The sequence below is a fragment of the Enhydra lutris genome, unplaced genomic scaffold (genome assembly GCF_002288905.1).
Source record: "Enhydra lutris kenyoni isolate GAN:26980312 unplaced genomic scaffold, ASM228890v2 scaffoldscaffold4, whole genome shotgun sequence".
Classification (NCBI taxonomy): domain Eukaryota; kingdom Metazoa; phylum Chordata; class Mammalia; order Carnivora; family Mustelidae; genus Enhydra; species Enhydra lutris.
The window spans coordinates 59,208,819-59,223,384 of NW_019154088.1; the positions used below are offsets into that span (position 1 = coordinate 59,208,819).

The 14,566-nt window shown below is 38.5% G+C and overlaps 1 protein-coding gene across 2 annotated transcripts in view; it reads right to left on the reverse strand.

Moving 5' to 3' along the window:
* The window catches only part of LOC111161772 (WD repeat domain 89), a 28,066-nt gene extending 15,967 nt beyond the window's left edge, over window positions 1-12,099 (reverse strand). The window contains exon 1 of one of the 2 annotated variants that reach the window (XM_022525713.1): window positions 11,385-12,099. In XM_022525713.1, coding sequence (XP_022381421.1) covers window positions 11,385-11,446 — 62 coding nt within the window. In that variant the 5' untranslated portion in view covers window positions 11,447-12,099. Of the gene's footprint in view, window positions 1-11,334; window positions 11,357-11,384 lie in introns of those variants that run through there. The other variant, XM_022525722.1, reaches the window with a different exon arrangement.
* Window positions 12,100-14,566: the final 2,467 nt, after the last annotated feature.

Genomic DNA, 14,566 nt, shown 5'->3' on the forward strand with positions numbered 1-14,566 from the left:
GGTGGGTTAAGCCGCTGCCTTCGGCTCAGGTCATGATCTCAGGGTCCTGGGATCGAGCCCCGCATCGGGCTCTCTGCTCTCTAGGGGAGCCCGCTTCCTCCTCTCTCTCTCTGCCTGCCTCTCTGCCTGCTTGTGATCTCTCTGTCAAATAAATAAATAAAATCTTTAAAAAAAAAATAAAAATAAAAAATAAAATAAATAAATAAATAAAAAATACGGGCAGCCTATGTTACCTGTAAAAACAAGCATATACTATACTTATTTTTTAAAAAGGGGGTGAGGGCTATATTAGTAGAGCACCTGGAAGGAGTAGCTTCTGATGTCTAATGTCACGTGCTAGTGGCAAACATGACAAGTCAAATGGTAGCCATAAACTCTCTATGCTGGATATTAAAGAGGCTTATCGTTTATCAAGCATATCTCAGGTCAGTGTATCTGAAGCAAAACTGCTTAAGTAAAATTTAGGAATCTGGCAAGTAATGTTTATTTGAAAACCTGGGAAGAGTGACATAGTAACAGTCACTCCTCTTCATTATCAGTACGTCTCAGAAAAACACCACCTTGGGGTAAAAAGTATGCATTGGCTTAACTTCAGCAGAACATCTCTCAGAAAACGTTTATATCAGAAATTCAGAGAAATTTGTGTGTATAGTTTAACACAGAATGGGCTTTGAAACAACTTGCCAAAGAGCCATTTGTTTTAAACTAGGAAGAAGTGCTGAATATTTAGTGGAAGGTATGCTAAACTGACATCTGCTACAACTTTAATGTCATTTTAAATATCATATTCATTAATGACTGAGACTTAATGTCTTTGTAGATTAATCCTGCTCAGTGAGTCTGAATATGCTATTCTTATTCACATGAATGTTCAAGATACTGGTTGCAGCAACATATGGCATCTCATACACTGAAATTCTTAGGAAAGCACAGTTTTTAAGTGCAGGAATCTGTTACCAAGGAAAGGGGGGTGGGGTAGGGGAATGACACACACACTTTCTCATGCAGTATGAGATACAACATTCAAGTATCAGGTTCCAGATATAACATTCAAGTATCTTTTTAAAAACAAAGACACTTTCCTCAATAACATCCTGAGATGTCAAATTTCTCAAGGAAATCTTCCACCCAAAAGTCACCCTTTGAATTAAATCTATGAATGCCTTGCTTCTTTCAACAAGAACAATCAACTGTGTTTGCCTTTCCAGAACAACCAGCTGGTTAACCAAATACAGAGAGAAACCAAACTTCCCCAGTCACCAGATGTCTTAATTTGGAACAGTTAGTAACAATGTGGAATAATCCAAAATTTTGAGCTGGTACTCTATGTTTACTACTTCTTTTTCTAATTCTGAATAGACGCTTTTAAAAATTAAGCAAATGTGTTCTTTGAAAACTGCAAAAAAAGGGATAAAAAGAACCACTGCCTATAGCCTGAACAGATCAATGTTAACATCAAAGAACCAGCCACTTGAATATTATATTATAGTTAGAAATTGATCTATCAACATTAAATCTGCTCTCAAGTCCTAAAGAATTACCCTATTCGATAACTCAAAAATGATTCCTGAAGGTCTGACATGACAGGCCTAGAACACACTGGATTCAGCTAAGAACACAACAAAGCCCCTGCCTTCATGGAGGGCAGTGGGGTGACAGATAGCCGTAGAGACACATAACTAATTAAAATAATAAAAACAGTTGAGGTGTTATGAAAAACAATAGTGTTTAAGGCAAGAAAAATGAGGCAGGAAAGTTTTTTGGATACAGTCATTAAAGGAAAGCCTCTCCCAGGGGTAACATTTCAGCCAAGACCAGAAGGAAATGAGGGAGCGAGGTATTGGACTCTGTGGGCTAAGAGCCACCTCCTGGGCAGAGAGAAACAGCAAGTGGTCCATAGCAGCTGAAGCTGAGTCAGAGAAGGAAAGTGGTGTAGGAAATAAGGTTAAAGAGGTAGTAGCAAATAAATAAATAAATCTTTAAAAAACAAAAAAAACGAAACCCCAAAACCAAAAAAATAATCATCTTGGGTCATGAGATCAAGCCCCAGTGTCTGGCCCCATGTTCACTGGGGAGTCAGCTGGGGATTCTCTCTCCCTCTAATGCTCTACCCACTTGCTCACACTTGTGTGCACATGTATGCGCACACTCGCTCTCTTTCTCTCTCTCAAAATAAATAAATAAGTATACCAAAAAAAAAAAAAAAAAAAAAGAAAGAGGTAGCTGGATCCAGATAAGAGCTTTGAAGGGCCACAGTCGGAACCTGAGATTTTATTCTCAAGTGAGAAAGGAGGCTGGTTGAGAGCAGATGAGAGATGTCTGTTAAGGGATTCCTCTGGCTGCTGCCTGGAGAACAGACCTTAGGGCAAGAGATATAAAAGTGGGAGAAGTGGCTGGATACAGGCCACAGATATGAAAGAGGAATAAAAAGAATTTCCTGATTAGAAGACAAGTGGGGTATGAAGAGAGGTGACAAAGATGAATGAGGCTTTGAATTCTGGCCTGAGCAACAAAGCCAAAGTTGGCATGTTACTTTCAGGGTAATTACAAGCCTTTAAGAAAGTTACAAGATGATTAATTAGATAATTAGACAAGTATCCAGTTGTTTAAATAATCTTTACTGATCAACTGTGGTATATTAATAGACTGGAATGCTACATGGCAATAGAAAATCAGATACTACTGGTAGAAGCAACAGCATGGAAGAATCTCAGAACTGTTTAGTGACAGAAGCCTGACGCAGAAGAATACCATTATGATTTCTTTTACACAAAATTTAAGAACAGGCAAAACAAGTCTACAACAGTAGAAATCAGAATACTGGTTATCTTTTGAGGGGGTTATGGACTGGGAATGAGAACAAGAGAACTTTGTGGGTGATGATTAAGCACAGATATTTGCATTTGAAAAACAAACAAACCATCATGGAGGAGAATGACCCCTTGCCTCCAGCATGATTCTCATGAGGGAAAAGCATCAACAGTTGGAGGAGGAAGGAGAGAGTGTCGAGAAATCCCTTATCTTATAGATAAGCAGGGCCTGCTAAAAGTTGAGACCTGAGGAGGAACAACAAGGAAAACCCTTCAGCATACCAGGCCCAACACTAAGCACAGGATATTAACAGCCCAGAGCTGAAGAATTTCAAGTCTGTAGTGTACTGAAGGTAACCACAGCAACAACAAAACCTAAAGCAGCTCACCTACAGATTACACTATTGAGTCCCTAACACTAACAATCTGACAGAAGCAGAGAGGGGTCCATTTCCAGGAAAAAACACTATTTACCTTGTTGTCTACTATTCCTCTACATATGATGCCCAGAATTCAATTAGAAAAAGAGACAGACACAAACAGAAGCAAGAAAAAAACAACAAACTGTCAAGAAATGTGGCAGAAAAGACACAGAAATCACCCAGATAATGGACTTTAAAATGACTATAAATTGTGTATTAAAAACAAAACAAACAAACAAAAAACAATAAATGTTGGCAAGAATGTGAAGAAACTGGAACCCTTCTAGATACTTGTGAGAATGTGAAATTCAATCAGCCTCTCTGAAAAACAGGTTGGCAGTTTTTCATAAATTTAAACATATGTTTATGCAAACATATGTATAGGAATGTTCATAGTAACATTATTCATAATAGTAAAAACGTATAAACAACCCAAATGTTCATCAATAGATGAATGGATAGGCAATATATGGTATATCAATGCACTGGAACACTATTCTGCCATGAAAAGGAATGAAATACTGTTAAATGCTACGACATGGATAAACCTTGAAAATATTACACTAAGAGAAAGAAGCCACATACAAAAGAGCACATATTGTATGATTCCATTCATATGAAATGTCTAGAAGAGGCAAACCTATTATAGATCAAAAAGATTAACGACTGCCAATGGCTGCGGGAAGGAGGAAATTGGAAGTGACTGCTAATTAGAAAAACTATGTAAGTCAGTGGACCAAGAGTGACATTTTTAAAGCATTCAAAGGAAAGGAAAACTTGTCAATACAAAGCTCTGTACCCACAAAAAATACCTTTCAGAAAAGAGGGTAAAAGAAAAACAGACAAAAGCTGAGAAGAATCACCACCAGCAGAACACAGAACAAGAAATGTTAAGAAAGTTATTCACCCACAATAGTACTGGAAATCTAGACTGACATGAAAAAATAAAGAGAACTAAAAATGGTCAACATGAGGGTAAATTTAAGAATTTTAAAAATTTGGGCGCCTGGGTGGCTCAGTGGGTTAAGCCACTGCCTTCGGCTCAGGTCATGATCTCAGGGCCCTGGGATCGGGTCCCGCATCGGGCTCTCTGCTCGGCAGGGAGCCTGCTTCCCTTCCTCTCTCTCTGCCTGCCTCTCTGCCTGCTTGTGATCTCTGTCTGTCAAATAAATAAATAAAATCTTAAAAAAAAAAAAAACAGAATTTTAAAAATTAAAAATTTTGAGGTGCTTGGGTGGCTCAGTTGGTTAAGCACCTGACTCTTGATTTCCACTCAGGTGATGATCTCAGGGCTCTGAAACTGAGCCCAGAGTTGGGCTCTACGTTCAGTGAAGAGTCTGCCTGAGGGTGCCTGGGTGGCTCAGTGGGTTAAAGCCTCTGCCTTCGGCTCAGGTCATGATCCCAGGGTCCTGGGATCGAGACCCGCATCAGGCTCTCTGCTCGGCAGGGAGCCTGCTTCCTCCTCTCTCTCTGCCTGCCTCTCTGCCTACTTGTGATCTCTCTCTCTCTCTGTCAAATAAATAAATAAAAAATCTTAAAAAAAAAAAAAAAAGAGTCTGCCTGAGATTCTCCCTCCCTTTCCCTCTGTCCTTCCCCTCACTCATCCACACATTTGCTCTCTCTCTCTCTCAAATAAATAATTTTTTTAAAATTTTCCTAAAAAAGTTGACTTTCTAAAGCAAAAAATAGTAACAACATATTAGAGTGCTATTAAAAGTCAAATATTTGACAGTACTAGTAGGAGGACGGGAGGAAAGAAATGGAAACATATCCAGCAAGGCTCTTACAAAATAATTAGGTATCATATTATTTTAAGGTAGACTTTACACAAGTTAAAGAAGTATACTGTAAACCCTAGAGCAACAACTAAAGGACAAAAGTGGTAAAATTAACAAACCAATAGCAGAGATAAAATGTAATAATAAAAACAATCCAAAAGAAGGTAAGAGAGAAGAAAAAAGGAACAAAGAAGAAAAAAAAAAAGAAACAAAGAACTGAAGAAAATAGAAAATCTATAAACAACTAGCAAGATGGTAGATTTAAATCTAACCATATCAACAATTACATTAAATATAAATGATCTGAACCACTCAATTGAAAGGCAGAGATTCTCAGGTTTGTAGAGGGCAGAGGAGAAGCAAGACCCAACTATATGTGTCTAAAGGAAACCCATTTTAGCAAAACTATGGAAAAGAGCCCTGATGTCCATCAACAGATAAATGGATAAAGAAGATGTGGTGTGCACACTACAGACACATACACAATGGAATACTACTCAGCCATCAGAAAAATGAAATCTTGCCATTTGCAATGACGTGGATGGAACTAAAGGGTATTATATTAAATGAAATAAACTGATCAGAGAAAGACAATTATTATATGATCTCACTCATAGGTTGAACTTAAGAAACAAAACAGAGGACCACAGGGGAAGAGAGGGAAAAAAATAAAACAAAATTAAATCAGAGAGGGAGACAAACCATAAGAGACTCTTAAGCATAGGAAACAAACTGAGGGTTGCTGGAGGGGAGGGGAATGGGGAGACAGAGTGACTGGGTGATGGCATTAAGGAGGGCACAAGATGTAATGAGCACTGGGTGGTATACAAGACTGATGAATCACCGACTTCTATCTCCGAAACCAATAATATATTATATATTAAGTAACTGAATTTAAACTAAAAAATAATAATGAAAAATTAATAAAAGAAACCTATTTTAAATATAAAGTAGGTTAAAAGTAAATGGATAGAAAAGTATATATCATGCAAACACTAACAAAAGGAAACCTGAAGTAGCTTATTAATACCAGACAGAGGAGAAGTCAGAAAAGAAATTCACTCAAAATTGACCATAGACCTAAATCTGAGAACAAGAATTTCAAAATTCCTGGGGAAAAAAAATAGGGAACCTAGGACTCCTAAGTTCGATGAAGATTTCTTAGAATACACAAAGCATGTGCCAGGGGCACCTGGCTGGCTCAGTCAGAAGAGCATGTGACTCTTGATCTCAGGGTCATGAGTTCAAGTCCCAAAGGGAGTGTAGAGATACTGAAATAAATAAAAAACTTAAAAACAAAAACAAAAAACATCTACCAGAAAAGAAAAAATGTGAGTTAATTAAAATTTAACATTTCTGCTTTTTGAACAAGAGTGATATGAGGTTGGGGCGCCTGGGTGGCTCAGTGGGTTAAAGCCTCTGCCTTCGGCTCAGGTCATGATCCCTGTGATGGAGCCCTGAGTTGGGCTCTCTGCTCAGCAGGAAGCCTGCTTCCTCCTTTCTCTCTCTACCTGCCTCTCCGCCTACTTGATTGAGATCTCTGTCTGTTAAATAAATAAATAAATAAAATCTTTTTTAAAAAGAGAGTGATATAAGGGACAGTTCATATGAGAATTTCACAAAAGGTTAGATAGCTGGCTGAAAGGTGTTAAGAATCATATTATTTTAAGGTAGTTGTGAATGTGAGTGCCCTGACAGGATGGGTACAAAGATGGTCAAAGAGGATTCCAGAACAAGCTCTTCTGTAGTCTTACTGAAGCAGCAGTAGAGGTATAGCTGTAAGGTATTGGTGGGGGGAGGCATCTTCAGGCTGCTAGATCTAATTTTTGGCTGTAGTAACTTAGAGGTCAGTGATAGACCCCATGCTTTTGGGTAAGTACTCTGAGGATATTCCCTTCCCTACAAAAAGGAAAAGGGTAGCTGATAATTTGGGTGTCCCAGGGGAGATGGATTTATTAAGCTTTCCTGCAGGGTCTTGAAGACCAAACCATCTTGGTTATCCCAAACAACAGGCTATATGTGGAATACAGGGGCTAAACCATTAAGGAGAAATTTGGGATCCAAGTACAATAACCAGCCAGCCCAAGAAAACCCCATTAAGTAACATTTGGTTTTAGGGTTTGGAAAGTTCAAAATGCCTTGAAGCTTATCAGGATCTAGGTGTCGTCCCTGTGCTGAGATTAAATGTCCTAAATAGGGGCGCCTGGGTGGCTCAGTCATTAAGTGTCTGCCTTTGGCTCAGGTCATGATCCCAGGGTCCTGGGATCAAGTCCTGCATTGGGCTCCCTGCTCACAGAAAGCCTGCCTCTCCCGCTACTACTACCCCCTGCTTGTGCTCGCTCTTGCTCTCTCTCAAATAAACAAATAAAATCTTAATAAATAAAAAAATATAAATGAATGAATGAATGCATGTCCTAAATATTGAACTTTGGTTTGGATAAATAGCAATTTTTCTCTGGAGACCCTATGCCCTTTAACAGCTAAGATTTTAACGGGTAAACACTCTTTTTGTGAGAAGCCTTGGGAGGGCAAGCAAAGAAGCAAATCAGCCACATATTACAGTAACACAGCCTCCAGACAATTTTATGTCATTTAGGTCAGCCTTTAAAACTTGTTGAGAAGCCTCTCAGTAAAGCCCTGAGGCACAACTGTCTGTTATTGTCCTTCCCAGGTAAAGGCAAAAAGATACTATCCTTATCAAAAAGGATCTTAAGAAAATCCACTCTGTCAGCCAGAGTAAAATAATTGCTTTCAGTTGGCACAGATACCAATAGCATGTGGGGATTAAGGATGACTGGATAATAGCAAGAAATTAAGTTGTTATTTATTACTCTAGATCTTAGACAAATCTATTCTCAGCCATTGGATTTTTTATGTACAAAATAGGGTATTAGAAGGACTAGTACAAGAGATAAGGAGTCCTTGAGCCTTATAGTCCTCTATATAAGTCTTATGTCCTGTAGGGTTTATTTATAGGGTGCTGTTTTTTGTTTTCCCTTGGGAGAATTTTTTTGAGGGGTCAATCTAGATCTTAATGGGAGGGGCACTATAAATTCTGTCTACATCTGTTGAGGATCTTGCCCGGAGTTGAGGTTACTAGGTTTAATAATGGGAATGAATCCAAAGTTTAGACATCCTTGGTTTGTAGAGTACAAGTAAAGACAAAGGGGATTGAATTTTCCTAAGTGTTAGATTCAAACTCAAGGGTTAGTTCCCTTTTTGGGACCCCTGGGAGGCTCAGTCAGTTAAGCATCTGCTTTTGGGTCAGGTCATGATCATAGGGTTCTGGGATCAAGCCCTGCATTGGGCTTCCCGCTCAGTGGGGAGCCTGTTTCTCCCTCTCCCTCTGCCTACTGCTCCCCCTATTTGTGCTGTCAAATAAATAAACAAAATAAAATTTAAAAATCCTCTTTAAAAAAAAGGGTTATAAATAAACTGAGGGTTGCTGGGGGGTGGGGGGTAGGGCTAGGGTGGCTGGATTATGGACATTGGGGAGGGTATGTGCTATGGTGAGTGCTGTCAAATGTATAAGCCTAATGATTCACAGACCTGTACCCCTGGGGCAAATACATTATATGTTAATAAAATAAAATAATATTAGAAAAAGGGTTATTTCCCTTTTGACAGAAAAAAAAGGCAACATTAGATTTCTCCAGGAAATTTTATTCAAAGAAATATATGGGAACTAAATAAATTATATGTTAATAAAATTAAATTAAATTAAATATAAAAATATATAAAAATTAAAAATATATAAAAATATAAAAATTAAAAATTAAAAATATTTTTTAAACGGTCATTTCCTTTTTGACAGAAAAAATGGCAACATTAGATTTCTCCAGGAAATTTTATCCTAAGAAATACATAGGAACTAAATCATTGAGGACAAATGAGTAGCTCACTTGCAAAGGTCTGACAAATATATGGGCTGAGAAATAGGCACATGTTGTGGTTTTTTGAAGACGCACACCCACACCCACCCCACTATTTGAATATATGTATTACTTAGATGAAGAGACTCTTTAACTGTAGGGGGGTTGAGCACTGATAGTGTAGCTCCTACATCAATTTCTAGCAATCCATTTCTAATAGCCAGGAGTTTTGCAATTATGATATAGTCCAGTAAGATGGATTTGGATTTCCCATCTGTTAAAGGTAAATATTCAAAATCTTAGTTATCTTTTTTCTGGTGTCATGTTTCTATGGCGCAAGCTAACAGATTATCCAAACTGACCAAGTCAGGGGTGCACATTGTCTCCCATTTTATATGGGTTCTTTCGACCAACAGGGAGAAGTCTCTGTTTAGGCCATTTATGAACATGGAATTATAAGCTGCCTGAGCGGCAGGTGCCTCAGTGGCGGGTGGCTCAGTGAAGCATCCAACTTGGATTCTGCTCAGGTCATGATTTCAGGGTCATGAGATCAAGCCCCAGGTCGGGCTTCTGCTCTAAGCTATGTCTGCTTGAGATTCTGTCTCTCCCTCTCCCTCTCCCTCCTCCTTCTCACATGTGGGTAGGCACTCTCTCTCTCCCTCCTATAATAAATAAATCAATCTTTAAAAAAAATAAATAAAAGCCACCCGAGTGGCTTCAACATCTATGGAAAGTCCAGAATTTTTAAAAATGACTTGGAGTCTGCTTTATTAGTCATAGACAGATTTAGTAGGCTTTTGAACGTATGCTTGAATTTTGCTCTGGTTTAAGGTTTAAGGAAGGCCCTAGGGATGGCTTCATGTAGCCTTTGACCATACCACAAACTTGATCATATAAAAGGGCAGTGATTGGTTTAATTTAAATCTTATAGATTGTTGGAGGACCTGGGTGGCTCAGTGGGTTAAGCATATGCCTCTGGCTCAGGTCATGATGCCAGAGTTGTGGGATTGAGGCCTGCCTTGGGCTCCCTGTTCAGTGGGGAGTCTGCTTTTCCTCTCTCACTCTGCCTGCCACTCCCCCTGCTTGTGTTCTCTGGCAAAGAAGTACATTTTAAAAATCTTAAAAAAAAAAAAAAAAAAAAGGCAAGCACCCCCCGCACAAAGCCTGGAACTTGAGATTTCCCCAAACTGTTTGTTTGTTTGTTTGTTGTTGCTGTTTAAGATTTTATTTATTTATTTGACAGAGAGAGAGGGATCACAGGTAGGCAGAGAGGCAGGCAGAGAGAGAGGGGGAACCCCACTCTCTTGTGGCATTTGATCCCAGGACCCTGAGATCATGACTTGAGCGGAAGGCAGAGGCTTAACCCACTGAGCCAACCAGGGGCCCCCCCAAACAGGAGATCTATTGTTGAGCATGACCTTCTCTGACAAGCAGGTAGGCTAACTGATAAGAGATGGAAGGGCAGGTTGGTAAGTTTGAGTTACAATACTGAATTCCTCTGCAAATGCATGGAGATTCCCATTTACCTTGGGAAAAATCTAAACTATAGTCCTAACTTTGGCCTTTGTCAATGGGATGTAGGAAATCTGGGGTAGTTTAGAAGGATCCTCCAGTTTAATTTTGAAAGGGAAGGTTTTAATGGGATCAGTGGATGGGTTTTCAATAATAGGAAAGAAAGGAAGTTCAGAGAGAGGAGAAATGTTAAGAGAGGTAAAGGGGAATATAGGGAGGTGGAGTAGTAGGGCTAGGGAAAACCTTGGTTACCCCAAGGAAGAGGTCCCTGGTGTTTTTTAATATGTTAGTTGTTTATTTTCTTCAGTCAATTTAGAAACAGTATTTGTAAAGAGGCAATTTTAGAATCCTAAACACATTTAGAAGCTTCCAGAGAGCAATTAAAATAACTATCCCATTTGGATTGTTCGATAGTAAAGCCATGGTCTTCTAACTTAGAGAAAAATAAGTATGGGGAAATCAAAGTTTCCACATAATGGTCACTGGACTTCTAGGTTATCCTTAGCAAGACTGGTTTACTTAGTCAAACGTGTGTGAGGAAGGACTGTAATTTTAAAATATTTTATTTATTTATCTGAGAGAGAGAGAACATGCATGGGGCGTGCAGAGGGAGAAGCAGACTCCCTGCCAAGGGGGAAGCCCGATGCAGGGCCCAATCCCAGGACCCTGAGATCATGACCTAAGCCCAAGGCAGGTGCTCAACCAACTGAGCCAACCAGGAGCCCCAGGACTGTAATTTTTTAACATAAAACCAGCCAGTGTTCCTGAAGGGGTAGGGCCACCCTTAGAAAATTCTGATAACCGGGATCCCTTTATCAGAAATAAGAGTACATACCAGAAGGACAATCTGTTCTAATCCAGATCACAAATAAAGTCAGAGAGCTCCACCAAAGGAGGGAACTCAAGACCTAAGAGGAAATTTGCCAAACTGAAAAATTACCTTATTTGCAGAAACAAAGAGTGCAAAGGGCTCAAGTGCAGGAAACTCACTTATTTCTGGACGTTGGTATTCCTTGGTGGTCACCTCCTTCAGATCCCACTTTCGATACCATGTAATGTCTATCTAAGAGAAAAGAGATAAACTAAGACAACCTCGAGTTACCAAAAATCAAGTTTATTGAGCAATAGTTGATGAATTGCAGCTTGGGATAGGCCAACTGCAGCAAGCTATAGGAGAGTCTGCTGAAGGTTCAGCTTGGTTTGCTTTTATGGGCAAGGAGCACAAAAGGAGAAAGTCCAGCTAGGAGCCAAGCGGCAAGTGTGAAGATGAGAGAGATTCTTGGTGGATGCTCGTCAGTCAGAAGATAAAGTTCAATCCTCTATAAATCAAGCATTTATGAGAAATCAGTCTCAGTCTTTAAGTTTCATTTTTCTGAGGGCACATGTATGAGGTTCTCCACTTCATATCCTTTGGTTCCATTTTATATTAAAATTTTTCCACTGTTTTATCCATCTCAAGCCTGAAGGACATGTGGGGATGCCAGAAGCTGGATATACAGCAGATATTTGGATACATTAGTCTACAGCTCAGGGGGAATGTATACAATTGGCTCATCAGATTACAGGTAGCAGGCAGTAGTTAAAAACTAGGAAAGTGGATAAACCTACTGAAGGGAAATTATATAGAATGATATAAAACAGCAAGCCAAAAATGGAACCCTAGAATAATACCAGTGTTCAAAAAATGGGCAGAATAAGAATGAACTATAAAAGAGACAAAGGAAAAAAAGAACTAGAAGAATTTCAGAAAAGTGGCCAGACAACAGCTTATGTTAAATGATCATTAATATATAGATTTTTGTATCACATGCATTGCTTCAGTTAACCCTACCAGTGACCCTAAAAGATAATCTTTTTGTTATTGCTTTTTAGATTAGGCAACAGAAGCTTACAGAAATAGGTCTTGCATGGTAGTTAAAAGAATGGATATATGCTCAAGTTCAAATTCTGGTGTCACTAGCTATGTCTTTCAGCTTCCTATTTTTCAAACAGGGGTAACAGTTGCACATCAGAGGGTTGTTAAAAGAAGTAATTTAATTACTACATGGTAAGTGCTCAAAATGATGCCTGGTACAAAAGAACAGTAAGTGCCAGTACAGGGAATTTCGAAGAAATGCAATGGTGTCAAATGATAAATCAGTAGAATAAACTATTAGGTATAAATTCTATTATCTATCTATATACGTGTGTGTGTGTGTGTGTGTGTGTATGTATATATATATGTATATATATGTATATATGTTCACATATACATATATGTATACATATATACATAATCACTCATACACACACAGAGTGATTATGTATATATACGTATACATGCATATGCACATACTCATGCTGTTAATCATGGTAAGTGAGATTTAGAATGTATACACACAAGGGCACGCACACACAAGGTGGGAGGGAGGGGAGACAGACTAGATATATCTAAAGTGAATTCACAGTATGAATTATTCCTCAAAAAAGTCACCAAACAGAAAGATGCAAAAAAAAAAAAAAAAAAAGGATGCTTTAATATATTAATAATTCTTTAAATTTCCACTGTTAACCAGTGTTACCCCGACACTGGATATCTTGCAATCACATCAACATATCTCACACAATCAGGCAATATTTTATAAGAATTTATAAATTGATAGTTAAAGATACTTTCCTTTATATTCTAAAGTAGATTCACTGTTTAATACCTCCAAATTCGGTGAATGTCCAAAAGGGATCTGTTGAAATTGAAATCAAAATGGCAAAACCCTTGAACATAAATATTTATAGCTTTATACTTGTGTAAAGATACAGTAGAACAGACAAGCTCTCTTAACTACTTTGTGCCATATCATGGGAAGATCAGAATCTAGTTAAATTCTAAATTCATTTCCTCTCTTCTGAACACAGTAAAAGATCCTGATAATAGAGAAATAACCAACAAAAGGAATAATTCTTGAACCATCCTGCAAAAGCCGGATATTAAGAGAAAAAAAATTCACACTTACTTTATAGATCTGACGTGAAGGATAAAAAGGATTGGAAATAAAGTACTGTCGACTGTAAGTTTACTAAACACATGAAAATGTTTAGCTTAGGCTTATGCTATCAAACTCTTTCAATACTTGCCTTCCTTGCCCTTGGAATTAACTACTATTGCCATCTAGCAAGAGGTCCAAAAATTAGAGAATGGAATAAAAAAAATCATTCAGGGCTTACCTACAAAGTCTAAACAGACAGATGCTTTAACTGATTAGTAATTATTGAAATTTTTGCTGCTAACCATGATAACCAAAATTGAATTTCTCATACTTGTTCTTTCCTCTCTTCCCCATGCAACATAAATTATCACCTCTACGTGAACTCCTAGATTTTACCGTCAAACCTGATCTCTCTTCAAAATTTCAACCTCATATTTCTAACGTCTGTCTAGACCACTATCCCTGAACATGCTACCAAAACTTCAAATTCAATATACCCAAAATATAACTCAAGTACCTGTATTCTTCTACATAATCTTCTTAGTCATCTGGGCTCAGCATCTCAGAATCATCTTTGATTAAAGAAAGTCAAAGGACAAGATGCAACTAGCCAATAAACCCTACCTTGAAAATCATCCCACACATTTATCTCATCACTGTCCGCCCCACCATTATCCTCCTCAAGCAGTCCATTACCTCTCATCTGCCAACTGCAATGGTTTCCTGTACGGCCCTGACACAGAACAGGGCAGGAAATACTTGATTTAACATCTAATTCCTGGAAAAAGATGGGAAGAATAGGACAAATTCTTACTTCATATAAAAAGTTTTGATCTTAGAAATCAATTTCATGTTGTAAAAAGTACTGACATTCAGTGTGACATGAAGTGGAAAATAAAAGCAGATACGTGATTTCACAAACATTTAAGGACATAAAACTACTTAATTTTTTTAAAAGATTTTTATTTATTTATTTGACAGAGAGAGATCACAAGTAGGCAGAGAGGCAGGCAGAGAGAGAGGAAGGGAACAGGCTCCCCGCTGAGCAGAGAGCCCAATGCGGGGCTCAATCCCAGGACCCCGGGATCATGACCTGAGCCGAAGGCAGAGGCTTTAACCCACTGAGCCACCCAGGCGCCCCAACTAATTAATTCTTATAAAGCATCATACACGTTCCCTTGTTTGTGCATGGGCTGCAGTTGTTCAAAC